We start from the raw sequence: 20,568 nt of genomic DNA, 5'->3' as shown, positions 1-20,568 counted from the left end.
TATATGACAAATATGGAATTTTTAAGAGGGGCTCCTTACCCCACGCTACCCTACTTCAGTGTGGACGCTTTGAGCTGTATTAATGAAAACGTTTTTGAATATGGTTCTCGAGATTGGTTATGTAGTGTGGACAGGGCCGAATTTGATTTCTCCACGGAAAACAGATCACGCCACGTATGCATTTTCATGACAAATAGGTAAAGATTCTTAATTATTAAGTCAAGGTTCAGCCTATAGAAAAAAGTAATGCAGGTGCAGCCAGTCTGTTCTGGGCTGCTGTGCGCGTGTGTACAGCCGTAATAGTTGGACAAAGGTAGTGTGAAAAACCATGTTGTGCCGTGTGTGCTTTTTGTTTCGTTTTTAGCTGGTAATCATCTTAGCTGTGCGGTTATTAGTTTAGCGTTCCTGTTCGTGTTTAGATAGTGCTCGTCAGACCTTGGCGTTTGTTTTCATTTTATTTTTGTTATTAAAAATAGCGCATCCGCACTGTAAACCTTCAATCTTGTGTCTGGGTCGGTCTGTTAATGTGCGAAACGAACCCCAGCCGCAAGTCGCGTTTATACTTGATATAGAAAAACAAAACAAGTACTGTATTATATATTATCTTTAAACCATTGCGCATACATATTTCATTTTTGTTCAGCAGCTCAAAGTTTACATTCCGACTACAGTTTCAAAATGATCCTCCACCTGCACGCATGAGTGATTTCAACTGAGTGCATTTCCAGTCCGATATTACTGAGGCGCGGCTGCATGTTAGTAACAGTAATAGAGGCTGGTTGATTTGCTTTCAGTGTTTGGTAGATTACCTCCAGATTACCCTGTGTATTGATTAGAGTAAAAATTAATACATTTCTCACGTGCAAAAGAAACAAACAAAGAGTCTACAGGAAGTTCACCACTTGAAGGGTACAATTATGCTGGGATGGGAAGTAAATGCAATGTGAGAAACATTTACAGTGCAGATGATTTGGTTTATTTATTATAACTTTGACAAATAGAAAGGGAATAGATTGAAGAGATTACCGGTAAATATATTGATTCTGTACATCCATTAAGAACGTCTCTTTGGTATTCTGACCTAATCCAGCAGTCTGACAGTCCCACACTGCTGTGACAAATGATATATTAAAAAGAAATGTAGGATAGAGAATTACTTTATGAAATTATTACCTGTGGTACCATTCAGTTTACATTACCTTTTATTATACAGAAAAAAAAATGTATTTAACATTTACCAAATCACAGAAGCCTTTAAATAATAAACATTTTATTCAACATTAAGTTCTGCAGAACACAAACCTCATTACAAAGCCATTAGGGGCAGAGACATCAAAATCAGACATTTTTGCATAAAAACACAAACAAAACAAAAAAAAAAAACACAAACACACATTTGTATGTCAGCCTTTTGTTGTTCAGGATTGTGGAGGAGCAGGGGTCCCTTGAATACTCAAGCTTTCTGAATTATACATTAAAAAGGAGGTATTAAGCATCATGATTCATTTGACTTGTTCCTCCATAATGAAGCATGTCGATTCCACACACACACACACACACACGTGTGGTTTCACTCCAGGGTCACGTATGTGGCGTCAGTCGCCACACCGCAGTTGTTATCCTTCATGGACATCAGCACATAGCCGTCGTTGCCCCAGTAAGTCGACCAGGAGTTTTTAACCAGCCAGTAGGGCTCCCCCTTCAGGACACCATAGCCAACTGCAAGCACTGCATGGTCAAGGTCATTCACAGTGTTACCTGCAGAAGATAAAGACAAGTCTTAATACAAACCTGCATTCCTTTCCTCAAGGAAAATAAATGTAGCCCCACCTCTACAAGCAACTTGCACTGCTGATAGGATAGGCAGGGTGTCGCTCTGTCAATGGAATCTATATAAACCGTTTAAAACTATTACGTGCATGGTTTCCTCACGAAAAATACAGGAGTCAATTTCATGAGATTGTAAATCGAGGAGAGGAGAAGAGAGGGCAGGGTGAGTTGGCCAGTGTCCAAAAGGATATTAGATTTTTCAAATGGAATTGAATTCAGCTTTAAAAAATACTAACTATGCCTGTGAATTTCAAACACATTGAAATCCTAGGTAGTCCTGCACACGCTGCCCTGCTGCGAGACAATGTTCCCTGTATCCCAGCTGCCTGCACGCCCTGCTGCGAGACAATGTTCCCTGTATCCCAGCTGCCTGCACGCCCTGCTGCGAGACAATGTTCCCTGTATCCCAGCTGCCTGCACGTCCTGCTGCGAGACAATGTTCCCTGTATCCCAGCTGCCTGCACGCCCTGCTGCGAGACAATGTTCCCTGTATCCCAGCTGCCTGCACGCCCTGCTGCAAAACAATGTTCCCTGTATCCCAGCTGCCTGCACGCCCTGCTGCGAGACAATGTTCCCTGTATCCCAGCTGCCTGCACGCCCTGCTGCGAGACAACGTTCCCTGTATCCCAGCTGCCTGCACGCCCTGCTGTGAGACAACGTTCCCTGTATCCCAGCTGCCTGCACGCCCAGCTGCCTGCACGCCCTGCTGCGAGACAATGTTCCCTGTATCCCAGCTGCCTGCACGCCCTGCTGCGAGACAATGTTCCCTGTATCCCAGCTGCCTGCACGCCCTGCTGCAAAACAATGTTCCCTGTATCCCAGCTGCCTGCACGCCCAGCTGCCTGCACGCCCTGCTGCGAGACAATGTTCCCTGTATCCCAGCTGCCTGCACGCCCTGCTGCGAGACAATGTTCCCTGTATCCCAGCTGCCTGCACGCCCTGCTGCAAAACAATGTTCCCTGTATCCCAGCTGCCTGCACGCCCTGCTGCGAGACAATGTTCCCTGTATCCCAGCTGCCTGCACGCCCTGCTGCGAGACAATGTTCCCTGTATCCCAGCTGCCTGCACGCCCTGCTGCGAGACAATGTTCCCTGTATCCCAGCTGCCTGCACGCCCTGCTGCGAGACAATGTTCCCTGTATCCCAGCTGCCTGCACGCCCTGCTGCGAGACAATGTTCCCTGTATCCCAGCTGCCTGCACGCCCTGCTGCGAGACAATGTTCCCTGTATCCCAGCTGCCTGCACGTCCTGCTGCGAGACAATGTTCCCTGTATCCCAGCTGCCTGTACGCCCTGCTGCGAGACAATGTTCCCTGTATCCCAGCTGCCTGCACGCCCTGCTGCAAAACAATGTTCCCTGTATCCCAGCTGCCTGCACGCCCTGCTGCAAAACAATGTTCCCTGTATCCCAGCTGCCTGCACGCACTGCTGTGAGACAACGTTCCCTGTATCCCAGCTGCCTGCACACACTGCACTGCTGCGAGACAATGTTCCCTGTATCCCAGCTGCCTGCACGCCCTGCTGCAAAACAATGTTCCCTGTATCCCAGCTGCCTGCACGCCCTGCTGCAAAACAATGTTCCCTGTATCCCAGCTGCCTGCACGCACTGCTGTGAGACAACGTTCCCTGTATCCCAGCTGCCTGCACACACTGCACTGCTGCGAGACAATGTTCCCTGTATCCCAGCTGCCTGCACGCCCTGCTGCAAAACAATGTTCCCTGTATCCCAGCTGCCTGCACGCCCTGCTGCAAAACAATGTTCCCTGTATCCCAGCTGCCTGCACGCACTGCTGTGAGACAACGTTCCCTGTATCCCAGCTGCCTGCACACACTGCACTGCTGCGAGACAATGTTCCCTGTATCCCAGCTGCCTGCACACACTGCACTGCTGCGAGACAATGTTCCCTGTATCCCAGCTGCCTGCACGCCCTGCTGCGAGACAATGTTCCCTGTATCCCAGCTGCCTGCACGCCCTGCTGTGAGACAACGTTCCCTGTATCCCAGCTGCCTGCACGCCCTGCTGTGAGACAATGTTCCCTGTATCCCAGCTGCCTGCCTGCACTGCTCGCTGTGTGTGGTGCACCCCCACCCCAGGAGAGCCAGTCTCTGAAGCGTATGATATCGCCACTCACCACACTGGGGCTCGTAGTACACCCCGCTGCTGTAGAACAGGAAGGACTTGTGTGCGGCATCGATGCTCACCGCCACCGGCCCATTCTTGAAGATGGCCAGTTTGAGAGCTTCCAGGTCGCCCGAGGTCACATTGGTATAGCTCTTCACCTTGGCGGTGAGCTGGGACTGGTTGTAGTGGCAAAACCCGTTCTGGAGAGGAGAGACAGACAAAAAAAATAAATAAAAATAAATCAGCAACACCATTCAGTCTCGGCCTGTGCTCCTTTACAGTGGTGGCAGCCAACAAATAACTGTACATTTTACTTGTAATGCACTAGCAGTCGCTGTGCAGGACTATGTGCAGTTATGTGTGTTCTAGCAAACCTGTACTTTGTTTAAAACATGGTATCTTGTACTGCTAAAGAAAGATGTTTGCAAGCTTCACTTTCAGGTATTTCTGCACTTAAGGGCATTTCACCTGGAGAGTCCCCCCCCCCCCCCCCCCCCCCCCCCCACAATCACTTGCACACCTTTGAGTAACCAACCAGCTGCTTCCCCCAGTGACAGGCATGCTTTGCAGCCAGTACCATGCTTTGACCCAGAAGATGCTGCTGAGGAGAGATGACCTATCAAGTGACACAGTAACAGACTCTGTAAGAGCCCTATACATGCACTTCCTATGCATCGTGTTTTGGGACCCCAGTGCCTCACAGTCCAGGTCTCTCTGCTGCACAGGAAGGGGATTTACTGCAGATACTGGTGCCAGAGGAAGTTGCGTTCACCCGAGACAGTAAAACACATTGAGAATGCTGTGCTAATAAAAGCAAGAATAATGCCCCACCCGCCACTCTGACCTACCCCTGTGTAGGGTCATGCTGCCCCAGCACCCCCACTCTGACCTACCCCTGTGTGGGGTCATGCTGCCCCACCCGCCACTCTGACCTACCCCTGTGTGGGGTCATGCTGCCCCACCCGCCACTCTGACCTACCCCTGTGTGGGGTCATGCTGCCCCACCCGCCACTCTGACCTACCCCTGTGTAGGGTCATGCTGCCCCAGCACCCCCACTCTGACCTACCCCTGTGTAGTGTCATGCTGCCCCAGCACCCCCACTCTGACCTACCCCTGTGTAGTGTCATGCTGCCCCAGCACCCCCACTCTGACCTGTCCCAGGTACGGCCCGTAGGATTCTGCGGTGGCGATTCCCCCGTGCTTCATCACCCACTCGTAGGCTCTCCACTCCTCGCCCCCGTCACAGCCGTTGTTCCCAAAGCCCCAGGTGCAATCCACCAGCATCTGCTGGGACAGGACCACCTGCGAGCCAGTCTGAGACAGAGACAGAGCAAACAGGAGCCTTAGCTGCTATAGTCAGCAACTCCCCTCCCCACCATCCATGTCAACTGACGTGGTTAAAATAAAAATCTGTATATTCATTGTTGGAAATTATTCAATATTTAACACTCAAAAAAACAATAAAAACAATGAATTTAACTGATGTTTTAAACAAAGTGATGTGAAATTTAAAACACAATTTTGTTTTTCCAACTACACACACACAAAAAAAATTCTATATCATGTTAACCCTCACCTTCAAGAAGAGAGCGCCCTCTAGTGCTCCAGTTGTGGCATAACTCCAGCAGGACCCGCAGATTGCCTGGTCCTTCACAGGAGTCACAGCGCCTGGGGTGAGGGAGGCAGCAATGGGAGGAGTCAGTCACGCTCCAATGCAGCCCTGCTGTTCTGTGCAGCTGGTTTTACACTTGACTACCAATTACCTTAGTACCCCTGAGCAGATAATACTATCTATCTGCCACACTGAACATTGTAGGTTAATATTAACAAATACACCACTGTGTATATATCTTCCCCCTGCCCAGCCCCCTCACATGCCACTGCGTTTTACCCAATGTTTACACTTCCTTATGCTGGAGTCTAAAGTGAATTTAAAAACACTTTCATTTGCACTCAAATCTACGACGAACTCACACAGGTATATGGGTCACATTACTGTATGTAAAACCAGCATAAACACACATATTTACAAAATACATTTCTTTTAAATATTCATGCTGCAGAGTGCTGTACCGTACAGTCTCCAGTCGATGCTCTTGGGCAGCAGGACAGATTGGTAGTGCTCGTGGGGGAAGGGCAGCCCCTTGTTGGGGGTCTTCCTGCCCTTACGCCCCCTCAGGGAGGCCAGCTCCTGGGCTGTGCGGTCGCTCAGGGGGTTCACTGCCAGCTGGAAGGGCAGGCGGGCTCGGTTCATGGAGTGGATGTACCTGGGGAGGCAGGCAGGGTCAGTCAGTGCATACACAGACTCGACGAACACTGATAACACACTGGAGCCCTGTGCACACACAGACTCCACGAACACTGATAATACACTGGAGCCCTGTGCATACACAGACTCCACGAACACTGATAATACACTGGAGCCCTGTGCATACACAGAGGTCTTTGGATTTGCTAGAGTTTAAACACCTAAATGAGCATAATCACCGATATGGAGCGCAGGAGAAAGAAAACTCAAGACTTTCTTATTCTTTTAGAAGTCCGCTGGTCAGTCATCGGCATGACTTTTAGCTATACAGGTCAGGCAGCTCTGGTCTCATGGATGTCACTCAATTTATTTTTTTACGACAAATAGACGTTTATGCATTTCTCTTCTCAGGGCGTGTTCTCTTCTCATTTCTCTCACCCATCTTAGTTTGGGGTTCAGAGGGCGAAGAGTCCACTTCACCTTACCTGAGGTTGTGGACGAAGACGTGTTTGCGGGTCTCGTGCTCCTCGTCTCCATAGCGACGCTGGAATCTGTCACGGAAGTGTCCAAACAGCCGGTGGGCGCGGTCCTCCTGGTAGGGGCTTACAAAGTCTTGCATGGGATTGGCCAGGACCCTGTGCTCCACCCCCGGCCCGGGGAACCCAGTGCACTGCAGACCTGTGGAGAAGACAGAGGGGGGCAGGATGAAACACAGACTACATCACTGAATCTGTGCACAGCCTGGCTGCCCCGGGAGGCTTGTGGTCTCTTTCACGGTTAGAAACTCACTTGGGGGGGAAAAAAAACCAAACATTTCAAAATCTAGCACGTACCAAGTATTACTGTTGTGGCTTTCCGTAGACTTGCAATATCATTTTGTAGTTTCTTTGGTCACATTATGTTAAATAAAATATCCAAATTAATGTTCAGAATTAAAAATGAATAAATTGTCTCAATCCTAAAATTCTGGGAGAAAGAGCAGCATACCGTCAGGCAGGGAGAAGGCGTGGGGGTCGGGGTGCAGTGAGAAGTCACTGTAATCCACCTCGTACTTGTCATAGTGGGAGCCCAGCAGGGTGTTGTAGCCGCGCATCTCATAGTGCAATGGCACCGCAGCGCTGCTCACCCACAGCGTGTACGTGTTCTTCTTCTTGCCCTCCAGAGTCACGTTCTGCCACACCTCACACAGTTGCCCACGGAAGTACTCCTCCCTCACCAGCTGGGTGACAGACATTTAACATGAGAAAGCGGACGGTTTAGTGAACAAAAACAAAGCATCCCAGGGTAATACTGTAATTGGGAATGGCTTCTCTGATCCTATGGTTTGTAGGGCTGGAACGATACACTAATCTTGCAAGATGATATGCATCACAATATGTGAAAACTGTCCCGACTTGATCTTCTGGATCATGCAAGTAGCCGATGGTCATCTGACGAACAATAACTCAAGTGAACTGTCAATATCGCAAAACTTTAAGTCACATTACTTCAATATGGTGACAGGCTACAGGTCGATAGAAACAAGACTCACTGCATAGCCATTCCAGGTTAACTGTACGCTTGGTCACACCTTGGCTTAATTCAGCTCACAGTAAATCCTGGAATTCCCCAAAATGGGAGTCCCAAGTCAACCTATATTTAATGAATATTGCACACTATCATATTACAGAATCTCTAAAATAAACTTCAATTCATTTAAAGACATTGACTTCATCTAAACATCTGTCATTGAATCTATTGGGGTTTTTATTTCAGCATTTCTATTTTTAGCACCATGGGGTGTTTACCAGTTATGGACGATATATCAATCATGAAATAAGCTTGAGCTGTTTGCATGAGCTGTATAATAGTAAGTGCCTCATAACTGGCACCCATATGTCTGGTTTGTGAAGGGTGCACTATGGAGGACTGGAGCAGACAGTCCCCCAGGCTGCGCCCCCTGATCCCGGGAGCACACACTCAGCACCGCACCTGGAACCCCTCCAGACTGGGGAACACGCTCTGGGGCAGCACGGGGTCAGCCTTGGTGCCGTTGACCTGGAAGCACTTGATGACGTTGACCTCGGTCTCGGTGGTCTCGGGGGTGAGCTTGTAGCTGCAGCCGGCCGGCTTCTCAAAGCCAAACTGGTACGTCTGCACTTGGCCTGAAACCAGAGGGAGGGACGGAGAGTCAACCCCTCTGACACAGCAGCCTGTCCGGAGCCACTCCAAAGGGACAGTACACTCAAGAGGGTTCGCAACATACCTTGCCAGTCTGAATCATTCTTGATAGTTCACAAATCATACAGCTAATCTTTGAAATAAATCCTAATGTTGGTTGTATCATAAACTAGAGGTTTAAACTGGAGAAGCGGTTATAATGACTTGCTGCAATTTCCTATGAGACTTCAAATGCAGGTCACAGGTCAAAAATGAAGGGAACAGTGGACTCTGAAGCTCACCATGGTAGTAGTTGATGCGACTGACCCCTCCAGTCAGGTTGTACCAGGCTTCAAAGGGCTCCTGGATCTCTGCGTAGGGCAGCGAGATCACTCCTGCAGCAGACAGACATTGTGTTAATACATGAGGACTCAGACACACACCCACAGCATGCTTCCTACTAGGGCTCAGCAGCACCTACAGGCTTTTCTTGAGTCAGGGAAAAAGTATTTTTGCCAAACAGCCATGAACTGAAATCAGCTGACAAGCTAATGATCAACTTCTGCTTTGGGAGTTTCCTGGATTTCCGAGACCAAGAAACATGTGAGGAATCAGCTCTGAAATGCAAATTCAGCAAGAAAATTGATTTTAGAGGAACAGCCCCATACCTGGAAGAGGAACTGAAAAAAGAAACAAAACAGAGACAAACTCCAGAAACAGCATTGACACACGTAGAAAGCAAGGGTTAATGCTCCAGTTTTTGGTTTTACTAAATCTGATAAAGTGGGTTTCATGTAACATGTCATCTTTATCTGTTGAACTGCAGAGTGGCCTGCATGTTAGGAATATCAATTGGCAAGACCCATTCACATTGCTTAACCAACATAGAATTTTAGATTTCTTTCTGTAAGCGCATAGAGATGAGGTCCCTTCTGGAAAATACCAGTGGATCTCTGCTTGAGAGGCCCAGGATTGAACAGCAGGCAGGGGGTGTTCAGGTCAGGGTTGAGATGCACTCTCCCTCGCTCTTTCACCTGCTGGCAGTGCACCCACCTGTAGCCAGTGACATGGTAAATACCATGAAGACTTTGGTGCCATCGGCAGTCCCCGATTCTTTACTGGAACTCCCATTTTATTATGTATACATGTATTTCAACACACACAACATTCTAACCCCCCCCCCCCCCCCCCCAACAACCAACCCAACCCCAACCCCAACCCCATCTCCAACCCCAACCCCATCTCCAACCCCATCTCCAACCCCAGTTTGTTTGCAGAATCAAGAATGTTGACATCCTCACATGATTGACTAGCCACACCCCCACAAAGTTATTTAGGTTACACAAGGTTTTAGGAAACCGTCCCCTTGGCTATCATCAAAAATAAAGAATGGCTGCATCTTACCAGAGACGTGGTAAACAGCTCCGAAGTCAGGAGCCTTTGCCACAGGTTTGCCTTCCAGAAGCACTAAGGGAAGATCAACAAGCGCAGGTTAATACAACATTTATATAGCGCCTTTCACAGCAAGTATCCCAAGGCACTTTACAAGATTTAAAACAAACAAAGGTACAGTTAAAAGCCAATTTAAAATAGCAAGTCTTTAATGAAGTTTTAAAAAACTCCAGAGTCTGAACTTATAATTTGACAAGGAGTTCCAAAGTCTGGGTACATAAACAGAAAAAGCCCCGACACCCTGAGTGCGCAGCCTGGAGTGGAGGACAACCAACAGACCAGCCTCAGAGGAATGCAGGAGCAGGGACACAGGGAGTAAGCAGGTCAGCAATATATGATGGAGCAGCGCCAGTTAGAGCTTTATAGGTTAGCATTGCAATGTTAAAATCAATCCTAAAGTTAACAGGCAACCAGTGGAGTTGACATAGTACAGGTGAAATATGATCACGAGATTTTGATCTTGTTAGGATGCGAGCAGCAGCATTCTGGACATATTGGAGCCTTCTAAGAGCATTATATCAAAGGCCACAGAACAAAGCGTTGCAGTAATCCAATCTCAAGCTGATGAGTGTGTGAACTAACCTTTCTGCACCTACTGATGATAGGAAAGGATGTAAACGGGTAATATTGCAGAGGTGAAAAAAGGCTGTCCTAACATTGCATTCAGAGGTTCAGAGGTTAAGGAGGAATCCATAGTAACACCCAAGTTCCTATTTCTAGAACTGACCAATATCATAACCATCTAATGACAGTGAGGATAAAGTAACTGTACAGGTGGTTCACAGATCCCAGGAGCAAAATCTCAGATTTGTCAGAATTTAACTGAAGGAAATCATCATGCATCCATCTTTTTATATCAGCAATACAGTCTGACAGAAGAGAGATTGCTTTGTTAAAATGTGTTTTAAAAGAAATAAACCTGGGGGTCATCGGCATAAAAATGAAAACCTACACCAAAAAGTTTGAAAAGCTGACCTAAAGGCAGCATATGAATATTAAACAGCAGAGGGCCCAACACAGAGCCCTGTGGGGCACCAGAAATAATTAATTCAGAATCAGATGTGAAAACACCAGGAGAAACTCTATTGGACAAACATGATCGAAACCAATCGAGAGCAATGCCTGAGATTCCAACTGTCTCCTCTAACCTTCCAAGTAAAACATTGTGGTGAACAGTGTCACATGCTGCACTAAGATCAAGTAAAACTAGAATGGAACAACATCTATAATCAGCAGCCATTAGTAGATCATTTACAACTGACAATAGAGGAATCAGGGACATGCTGCAGGTCAGGACTCAACCAGCTGTGCACTTAACAGTTCTGAGGGATTGCTTACAGATACAGAATTATGAAAGGACTACCTGAAAACGATTCTGCCCAGCATCAACTTAAATACATGAATGTTGGTTTCATGCAAAAGCATTAAACTTGGACTCCCTATCTAAGTGAAAATGGATAGAGTAACGGATTTAACAGCAAGGACAGGAATGGAGTGAAAAGGGCATCTGAGCCTCACCTGCATGTCACTTCTTGTTCACAAACGGGTAAATGTTAGCGAGGAGTGCCAAGCTTCGCGATTGACAGGCTGCAGGCGGAAGGGTTACAGGGGCACCAAGGGAAATACTCAAATATACTGGTTCTTAACTAAACTAATTTTTTTATTTGCTTTTTAAATGAGGCTAACACCTTTCGCTGCTAATTCATCGGAGTTTCGTCGACGTCTCTGTTTGACAAATGTAGCAACTCAGCCCTGCCAATGGTTTCAGTTTATACCCAATTCCGTACAAAACAAAACAAGTCAACTTCCGAATAAAGCCAACTTGATACAAGTTTAGTTGCTGTATTCAGACTTCATTAAAATGTGTCTGGAACAACAGGGATTAAATGAAGTCTGGTAACAGTAAATCGATACAGTGTTTAGACAGCGAGTTTTGGTTTAATTACACACTCTAGGCTACACATCACCCGATAATGTTGTAATGGAACTTGTAGCGTCAGTAAACTTGTTCTGACTTGACAAACGAAAAACGAGTCGCAGAAAAAAAAAGCAACAAAGTGAGCTATATTACTACTGTACTATCTTAACAGTGTTTAAACTGAAGACATGACGAAATCATACATCACACGATTTGCAAAATAATACTGTCGCTATCGTTATACATATAATATAAAAAAAATACATACGGTGCCGCTACCGTACTGTCTCTGTATCAAAATTAGAGGATGTTAAAAAGGTCGAGGATTATTATTGTGTAATATATATATATACATATATAGTGTAACACATTCACTTTCTTTGTAAAGTAATACAATAGAACCATATAACGTTGTGTAAACGTTACGAGGTCCCGCCTTCCTCAATGTTAAATACCCCCTACCTGTGACACAACTCCAGATGAGAGCCCAGTTGCACAGCCCCATAGCCTCAGCTGAGCGGCACCGTTTCATGTTTGAAAAACCTGCTCCGAGCTGAATTCAGATCCGTATTGCAAACGCCTGCGCTCAGCCAGAACTAAAAACACTACCAGCGTCACATGACAATTCATTGCGCAAAATATATTTGATCGACGGCAGGTTTAAACTAATGAGAAGCATATGTGGGTTGAAGTTATCCAACCACGGGCAGAGGGAGATTAGTTTTGTCTGATCATGAGACTACTGAACTTCACCAAACCCACGTGACGGTCAAAGCGTCTCCATCACATGACCGTTTGAAACTTCAATATCTTCTGTGCAGCGTGCTTCATCCGAAACACGGTGTAGTACGCTCAGAAGTACTTTGTGTTTGTACATTAATCGGCCATTTGTCATGAAAAAACGCTGGCATTGTCTCCGAATATTAGCCTTTCGGGTTAGGGGTTAGGGGTTAGAGGTTAAGGGTTAGGGTTAGGCAGATCGATCTGAAGTCTCTATCTGTTAAAAACAGATAGATACAAGACTGAATAACCAAGCGACACTGAACATGCATTATTAATATTGTGTTATGCAAGAACATAGCATAACTGTACTGATCTGATTTGCATGCGTGCAGAAAATAAAAGTTATATACAATACAGTAGGCTACTATTTATTTTATTTTTTTATTTTTTTATTTAAATAGACCTTCGATATACCTCACTGGAGTAGCCAGGAATGTTTTGCCACTGGGGCAAAAGTACAAATATCTCTAGAAACCTTCCATTTTTTGACAGGGCCAAGCCTTAATGTTTAATCTGATTCACTTTTAAGTACAGCTATGGCCAAAATTTTTGCAGCATCTAGATGTACTATTATTAAAGATGACGGGAGTCAGAGTATAAACAGAACAAACCTTGTTTTATTAAGGCGCCTCCATTACAGTTACCCCCTCCATCCCCTAGATGGCGGTGTTGTAACATAACACAGTAATCCTATGTTAACTCAAAACATCCTAACATTACACTAGACTTTTAGGATTGAGACAGGACGTTGTCCCTTCCTGAAAATACCAGTGGACCATATAAATACTGGCAGCAGCAGATGCTGCCCACCTCCTGTGGTACATCAGCATATTGTAGCGATCTCAGATCCCACAGGCAGGCGCATCACAGAGGATGAGGCAATCCACAAGCGGAGGGCGGGCGCGATCCCGGGACCTCTCGCACTAATGCATAGCGCCGATACCGCTGTACAAAAGAGCCGGTTCCTTTGCAAGGAGCGTATCGGCGCTATGCTTTAGTACAAGAGGTCCCGGGTTCGCGCCCGCTCTCCACCTGTGTGTGGATTGCCTCGCCCTGTGTGATGCGCCTGTCTGCGGGAACCAAGATCGCTACAATATATACCTTGCTGTGAGATTACATCTGTGGTGCAGTGATTTAGGATTAATCAAGCTTGGTCACTTCATCCATATTGTAGACGGTTTTTTTAAACTGTGTGCAGTCGGCGGTTAACGTATAGCTGACAGGAATAGCTCTTTACTTTGTCACGCCCATCTGATTGTTACTATGGTTACGCCAGTCTGCTTCCACTGGGGCTTAGAATATTTGAAAATGTAGCGCGAGTATAGTTCAGTATAGCATTAGTGAATAGTTTTTATAAAATTGAACCAACAACTTAAAAGCTAAATAAATAAATAAATAATGCAGCTACAACAAAGAATGGGAGACAACATGCACCTGGGTTAGGTCGGTGCCAGCGGACGATGAGAAAGCTGAGTTTTACAATTTTCCTGTATTTGTAAAAACAAAAATGCATTATAATGTTGTCAGCTTTTTCTTTATGTCAGGTGAAGAGTGTTTAAAGTGGTTTTAAAAAGGTGCCGGTATGCACAGAAAGAAATGTGCTGAGAGGATGCGTTTGGTGATTTTACCACATTCAGCCAGAGCTACGTTTAATTATATTAATTGTATTAAAACCTCGCTCAGAGTCAGAGCCATTTTTGACTTTAGACTGTTCTCATCCTTTCTGGCCATTTTTGACTTTTGTTCGCAACACGAAAAGCAGTCGCAAAGTTAAAACACCGCCATGGTCGGAAAGCTTTGATATTATTCAGGTACAGAAAGAGTAGTGTGTTTGCATGCACGAGCTAGCGGCGCGCAGTGCCCAGCCAGCGTCAACCCTCTCGCGCCTCTGTTACCTCACTCAGCGACTCAGAAACAGAGCTAATTAATTCATCTTTAAAAAGTATCTTCAAGCTAGTCAACACCAGCATACCTAGGTAAGTTTAATTTAATTTTAATATTTGTTTTTAAGGGATAAAAAGAGATAATAGGCCTTTTAATTGTATGTAGAAAATACAGGGACAAACAACTAGAGTCTATGGGGCTATTGTAAGGATAAGCGCAGTGCAAACAATTGCGACTGCAAAGTCTAAATTGCCTAGTGTCCAGGCAATTATTTTGCACTGCGGCCTATGTAAGCTTAAGAGCAATGCAATATTACTCAACCCGCACAAATAACGAGCTGCAATCCTGATAATGAGGGTCGCAATTAGCGCCGCCTGTGCAGCAGGATATTTAGCGGCCGCACTTACAGCCCAGAGGTGAGGTGAGTTAAGGCCGAGACAGACAGGCACTGCGTGGCACCGCTGGGCATTTTCACGCTGCGGTACCGCTAGTCTGCACCCGGACACACAGGAGCGGTATGCACTACGCGGTAGAGTAGTTGTCAGTACCACACCGTAGGCTATGTACTTGAATGTCATTTACATATATGGCCAAAAGGTTTGCATCACCTAGTAGAATATTAGGATGCAGACAATTTAAAAAAAAAAAACTCCAAAAAAACCCATAATTTCGATGTTTTATTTAACATCATGCAATCTAAGAAACTACAAAATTGTATCTTATCGTCCCGCGCTGATCTGTCCAACACCATATGAAAGCGACTGAGGTGACACAATGCCTCGCGTGCCCGGGCTTGAGGAGTACAGAGAGTAGTATGCGCTGTACGAAAATCAGACCAAACAAAAATATGTCAAGAGGATCGGCGGCAAACGTTTTCTGAGGAGCCGAGAGTCCTTAAGGCTATTTGAGTTATTTGGAAAAGCCTTAGCCAACTCCAGTTATGCTACCAAATAGGCCACATGGTCCTCTATAGTGAGAAAGTCAATGCTGTTGGTGTTACCAGGAGGAGAGTCAACCAGGTGATGAAAAGGTGAAATTCAGCTATTAGGTCTAGGATGACCTGCGGAGTGGAACTCTACTTGTGAACTTAAAACTTCTTCTTCAAAACCAGGAGAAGAAAAAAAAAAAAAAACACAGAAAAACCAACGTGTGCTATTGTGTTACTTTATATGTTGGAACACTTCAAAGCTGAACAGAAACTTAGTTACAAGCAAACTTTCTAATCTTACACCATTATTTTCCAGTGATAATAAATGGAGTTGTATTACTGATAGAGATTATATATGAGAGTGGGATAATAAACAAAGTGACATTAAAATCAGGAGATTTTTTCCATTGACTCCTATTGCACTCTTGCCGAGACATTTCAATGCGGTTATAATATTATTAAGTGGGTTTGCTATTTCTATATTAATTTCCTGATTTATTATCTTAGCAGACACCCTTATCCAGTGCAACTTACAATTGTTACAAGATATCACATTATTTTTACATACAAATTACCCATTTATACAGTTGGGTTTTTACTGGAGCAATCTAGGTAAAGTACCTTGCTCAAAGGTACAGCAGCAGTGTCCCCCACTGGGAATTGAACCCACCACCCTCCAGTCAAGAGTCCAGAGCCCTAACCACTACTCCACACTGCTGCCCCCACATACACACATATGTCATTACACAGGAAGATGTTGGGAGTTCAACCAGAACATGCATTCATTAAAGGGGAAGTCTCATTGGGGCTTTGTGAGATCAAATGGAAGTGCAAGTGAACTATCTGAGGAGTGCTTGCCTTTCCTCGTTCTAGTTATTTACATGTGCGGACTGCTATGCTGCAGGTACCCAGCATGATATGCCACTGAGCTCTCATGTTGCAAAATGATCATGTAGTGAGACAGAAACCTGGAGGCTTGTGACAAGGAGGGCCTTGTCGCTGGTTCTTGCATAAATGTGTGCAGCTGGGACGCGGAACAGGAGACGCGTTGCTAGGTAACCAATCAAACAGGTAGGCTCGTCCGGTGCTGAGCTGATTGGGAGGTCCGGATTGGGTGGGGGGTGTGCACGGGGAGGCTGTGCGCAGCTCAAAGGGCGTCTGTGCCACAGCTCAAGGTGACTGCACTGCCATGCTACACAGAGGGGCGCTTTGTAGACATCCGCTCTGCTCAGCCAGGGGCGTCGCAATGACCTGGAGTCGTTGGGAGGCCGGGACTTCGGGAGCAACAGCAGTAGGCTCCAACTGAAAAAGTCAGTGGCAAGATTTTCTTTTTTATTTAGTTCCTAAAACCTGTGTGAACGCTTGAACTGTGACTAAGCCAACAAACGATTTACATGAGACTTCCCCTTTAACTTTCTCATGCCTCATATATCATTTGGCCGACAGAGTCCAGTCCTGTTTGAGGGTTCTCATGGCTGCAGTAAGGTTGGGTCTCTTTGGCTGAGGGGTCTCAGTGGCTGAAGTGTCCAGTGTGAGGGGTCAGTGGCTGTAGTAAGGTCTAGCAGATGCAGTAAGGCAGGGTCACAGTATCACAGGGTCTCACAGTGGCTCAGGGCGCACAGTTGGAAGGGCTGGGGGCTGGAGGTGATGCCAGGAGTGGGGGTGAGGTCCAGTTGCTCAGGGCTGACCTCCTGGGGAGGACGGAAGTGAAACTTCTGCAGGAGCATGGTGAAGAAGAGGAAGAGCTCCATCTTGGCAAGGGTCTCTCCAAGACACACCCTCCGACCTGGGGGGGGGGGGGGGGGCGTCAGAGGATTACTGACTCGTACTGCAACACTCACACACTACACTACACACACACAGACTTCAGGATTAGTACTAAGACAGTAGCATACTGATTTGTATCCTGAAATGGGAGAATCTAATGAAAACAGGTTGTCTTCTTGCTTAACAATAATATATGCACCTGCATGTTTTCAGCTGAATCTGAAGGCTTTGTAGCGATTGTTACCTGTTCTATATTCCATTAGGAAACTGGTTGCTGATTGCAGCTCTATTGATAGCAGTTCCCTTTGCAGTTAAAATGCCGGGGTGGAGGGGGGTTAGCCCCAATCCTGTCTAACCTGGTCCCTGCTCCTCTCTGACACACTGACCTGCTGAGAAGGGCATGAAGGCGTCTCTCTTGACAAACTTGCCCTGCGCGTCCAGGAAGTGGTTGGGGTTGAACTGGTGAGGGGTCTCCCACTGTGTCTTATCAGAGAGCACGGAGGAGAGCAGCGGGATCACTGGGGTACCCTGGGACACAGACAGACACACACACATTTACAGAAAGGTAAAATACCAAAGGTAATCTAATTTAATGAGGCAGGGCTGTACTGTCAGCTATACCAATGAGGATACATTACTGTGCATTAATATCACTCCTACATTACTGATATTGCTGTATTAAGAGGAATTCTTTGATAATAAAATACAGACCATTTGTTAAGACAAGTGTCAATCTTGCTTTTGGCAAAACCTCATTCCAGACAGAGTACTACTCTAGGAATGAACCCACTGTACTTAGGAATTTACCTCTGATTTGCAAGTCAGATGGCGAAATAAAGAGGGAGGAACTGCAATGCCCTCAAACAGTGTCCTTGCTGGTTTATTAGTCAGTATTTTTTCCATCTGAACAAGAATTTGCATGAAGTTGTGGCCCGGACCACCCATATACACTCGGTCTGGCTCACCTTGGGTATCCTGTACCCCCGGAAGGTGGTGTCCCCTGTGGTCTCGTGCAGCAGGTTCATGGGCACCACGTTGCCCACTCTCTGGATCTCGTGCAGCACGGCGTCCATGTAGGGCATGCTCTTCCTGTCCTCGGCCTGCGGGGGGCGCTCCCTCCCAATCACACTCTCAATCTCCTCCTGGACTTTGTCTGTTAACAGGGAGGATTTACAAACACACTGCAATTACTGATATGAAGAGGTTTGAGCACGTGTCCGAGGTGCATTGATGCCAGTACTCCAGGTGACCCTGATAAATGGCCCTGGGTCTGTGGCAAATTGCTAGGGCTGCTGCTTTGCCTGAGGCTTTTGCTGGCGGAACTTATTGAAGTTCCTCCTTTGCACAGCCTAGGTCGGTTGTGAAGACCCCCTCTGGCTTTAACAGGAGCCGGCTGTGCCTGTCTCTCAGGCTGCTGAAACCTTGGTCTCCTGTTTGGTGACGGTCTACGTACTGGAGACGGCCTCTTTGGAAGCAGGCGCACCAGTTCCTTCGAAGACTCCCGCGCCCGATGAGAGCGCTGCAGCATGTCATCTGCTGCAGATCCAAGTGTGTCCTGGAGTAATGGGAGCATCCAGCAATGATGCCTTGTCACCATCCGCAGTGCGCGCCCGAGACAGCCAGAGCTGACATGTTTCAGCTACTAAAGCAGCCAGGTTCCTACCCACTGCCTGCCTGTTGAAATTTTGATATACAGAGCAAGTTCTTATTCACCAGCCACAGTTCCTCGAGCTGCTGTGGTGTGGGTCTGTGACTCTGTGAAAGAGATTCAACAAACAGCTCTGGTAAGCCACCAAGATGCTGTTATAATTACCCAGCTGTGCAGCAAAAGCCCCAGCTGAGTAAGCCTTTTTAAATATAATCTCAGAAACCCTGCACTGCTTATTCGGGCAGGCAGCATCTTTATTTAAAAGCGCGATCTTTGGGGCTTGCCCCAATGATGCAATAGCGGCATCTACTGGTGGAATATCAGCCATGCCATGCTGTACAGCATTCCCAAAGAACGTGAAGCTGTAGCCGAGTGTCCCCAGGATGAATGCACCTCAGAGGTAGTCCGGGTGTACCGGAGGAGACACCTGAAAGGAAGCAGGATCATCCTCAGAAATTGACTGTTTCTGCTTGTCATCTACAGGCCATGGAACATTCAAAACGTCTGTGGCCATCTTAAATCAGCGGCAAAAGCTCTGTTGATAATGACACATGTGCTACTGGTGTTGCGCCATCTGAGTCACCCTCCTCAGAGGGGAACTCTTGATCGACTGCCTCCTCAGAAGCAGCGATAGACAGCAGATCCTCTCGCTTCCATTCTGCGTGTACTACTCTGTGACTAATGGTGCAGAGGGAGCAGGGTAACAGTGCGTTCGTGCAACAGCTCCGCTAACATGTTTCCTTGTTGGGAGACCGCCTCCCAGATCTTATCCAGCTGCTTAGAGCTCTCCGATCTATGAGACCGGTGGCTCTTCCTCTTCTTAGAAGGGGAAACTGGAGAAGGGGAGGGGGGGAAAGAGAAGATAAGGAGGACCATGATCTCTCTTTCTCTCTCTCTCTCTCTGTTTGTACTTGGCTTGATTCATGCCAAAGCTGCCCGATTCCAGCCTTGCTGAAGCACCCCCAGATCATCACGATCCTCCACCACATTTCACAGACACTGTGGCTTGTAGGCCTCTCCAGGTCTCCATCTAACCATTAGACGACCAGGTGTTGGGCAAAGCTGAAAATTGGACTCATCTGGGGGTGCTTCAGCAAGGCTGGAATCGGGCAGATTTGTCTTTGTGAAGGACGCATGAATCAAGCCAAGTACAAGTTTGTCCTGGAAGAAAACTTGCTTCCTTCTGCTCTGACAATGTTCCCCAACTCTGAGGATTGGTTTTTCCAGCAGGACAATGCTCCATGCCACACAGCCAGGTCAATCAAGGTGTGGATGGAGGACCACCAGATCAAGACCCTGTCATGGCCAGCCCAATCTCCAGATCTGAACCCCATTGAAAACCTCTGGAATGTGATCAAGAGGAAGATGGATGTTCATAAGCCATCAAACAAAGCCGAGCTGCTTGAATTTTTGCGCCAGGAGTGGCATAAAGTCACCCAACATCAATGTGAAAGACTGGTGGAGAGCATGCCAAGACGCATGAAAGCTGTGCTTGAAAATCAGGGTTATTCCAACAAATATTGATTTCTGAACTCTTCCTAAGTTAAAACATTAGTATTGTGTTGTTTAAAAATGAATATGAACTTATTTTCTTTGTATTATTCGAGGTCTGACAACACTGCATCTTTTTTGTTATTTTGACCAGTTGTCATTTTCTGCAAATAAATGCTCTAAATGACAATATTTTTATTTGGAATTTGGGAGAAATGTTGTCAGTAGTTTATAGAATAAAACAAAAATGTTCATTTTACCCAAACACATACCTATAAATAGTAAAACCAGAGAAACTGATAATTTTGCAGTGGTCTCTTAATTTTTTCCAGAGCTGTATATATATATATATATATATA

At 46.3% G+C, this 20,568-nt stretch overlaps 2 protein-coding genes across 2 annotated transcripts; both read right to left on the bottom strand.

Annotated features, from left to right (window-relative positions):
* Positions 1–1,253: 1,253 nt before the first annotated feature.
* LOC117412968 (digestive cysteine proteinase 2-like) lies at positions 1,254–12,344 on the bottom strand. The gene is made up of 11 exons (XM_034021638.3): positions 12,171–12,344; positions 9,743–9,805; positions 8,641–8,733; positions 8,171–8,343; positions 7,187–7,418; positions 6,685–6,877; positions 6,025–6,218; positions 5,528–5,619; positions 5,104–5,265; positions 3,961–4,150; positions 1,254–1,758 (listed from the first exon to the last, which is right to left on the bottom strand). The coding sequence occupies exons 1-11, from the start codon at positions 12,238–12,240 to the stop codon at positions 1,571–1,573; spliced, it is 1,650 nt and encodes a 549-aa protein (XP_033877529.3). The 5' UTR covers positions 12,241–12,344; the 3' UTR covers positions 1,254–1,570.
* A 4,417-nt stretch (positions 12,345–16,761) lies between these two features.
* On the bottom strand, positions 16,762–18,244 carry LOC117963984 (cytochrome P450 2K1-like). Its single transcript, XM_034906086.2, has 3 exons — positions 18,036–18,244; positions 17,457–17,598; positions 16,762–17,089 (listed from the first exon to the last, which is right to left on the bottom strand). The coding sequence occupies exons 1-3, from the start codon at positions 18,150–18,152 to the stop codon at positions 16,893–16,895; spliced, it is 456 nt and encodes a 151-aa protein (XP_034761977.1). The 5' UTR covers positions 18,153–18,244; the 3' UTR covers positions 16,762–16,892.
* Positions 18,245–20,568: the final 2,324 nt, after the last annotated feature.

Source organism: Acipenser ruthenus, chromosome 23, assembly GCF_902713425.1.
Source record: "Acipenser ruthenus chromosome 23, fAciRut3.2 maternal haplotype, whole genome shotgun sequence".
Taxonomy (NCBI): domain Eukaryota; kingdom Metazoa; phylum Chordata; class Actinopteri; order Acipenseriformes; family Acipenseridae; genus Acipenser; species Acipenser ruthenus.
The sequence above is the reverse complement of the archived record's forward strand: the minus strand, read 5'-3'. Positions and strand labels throughout refer to the sequence as shown.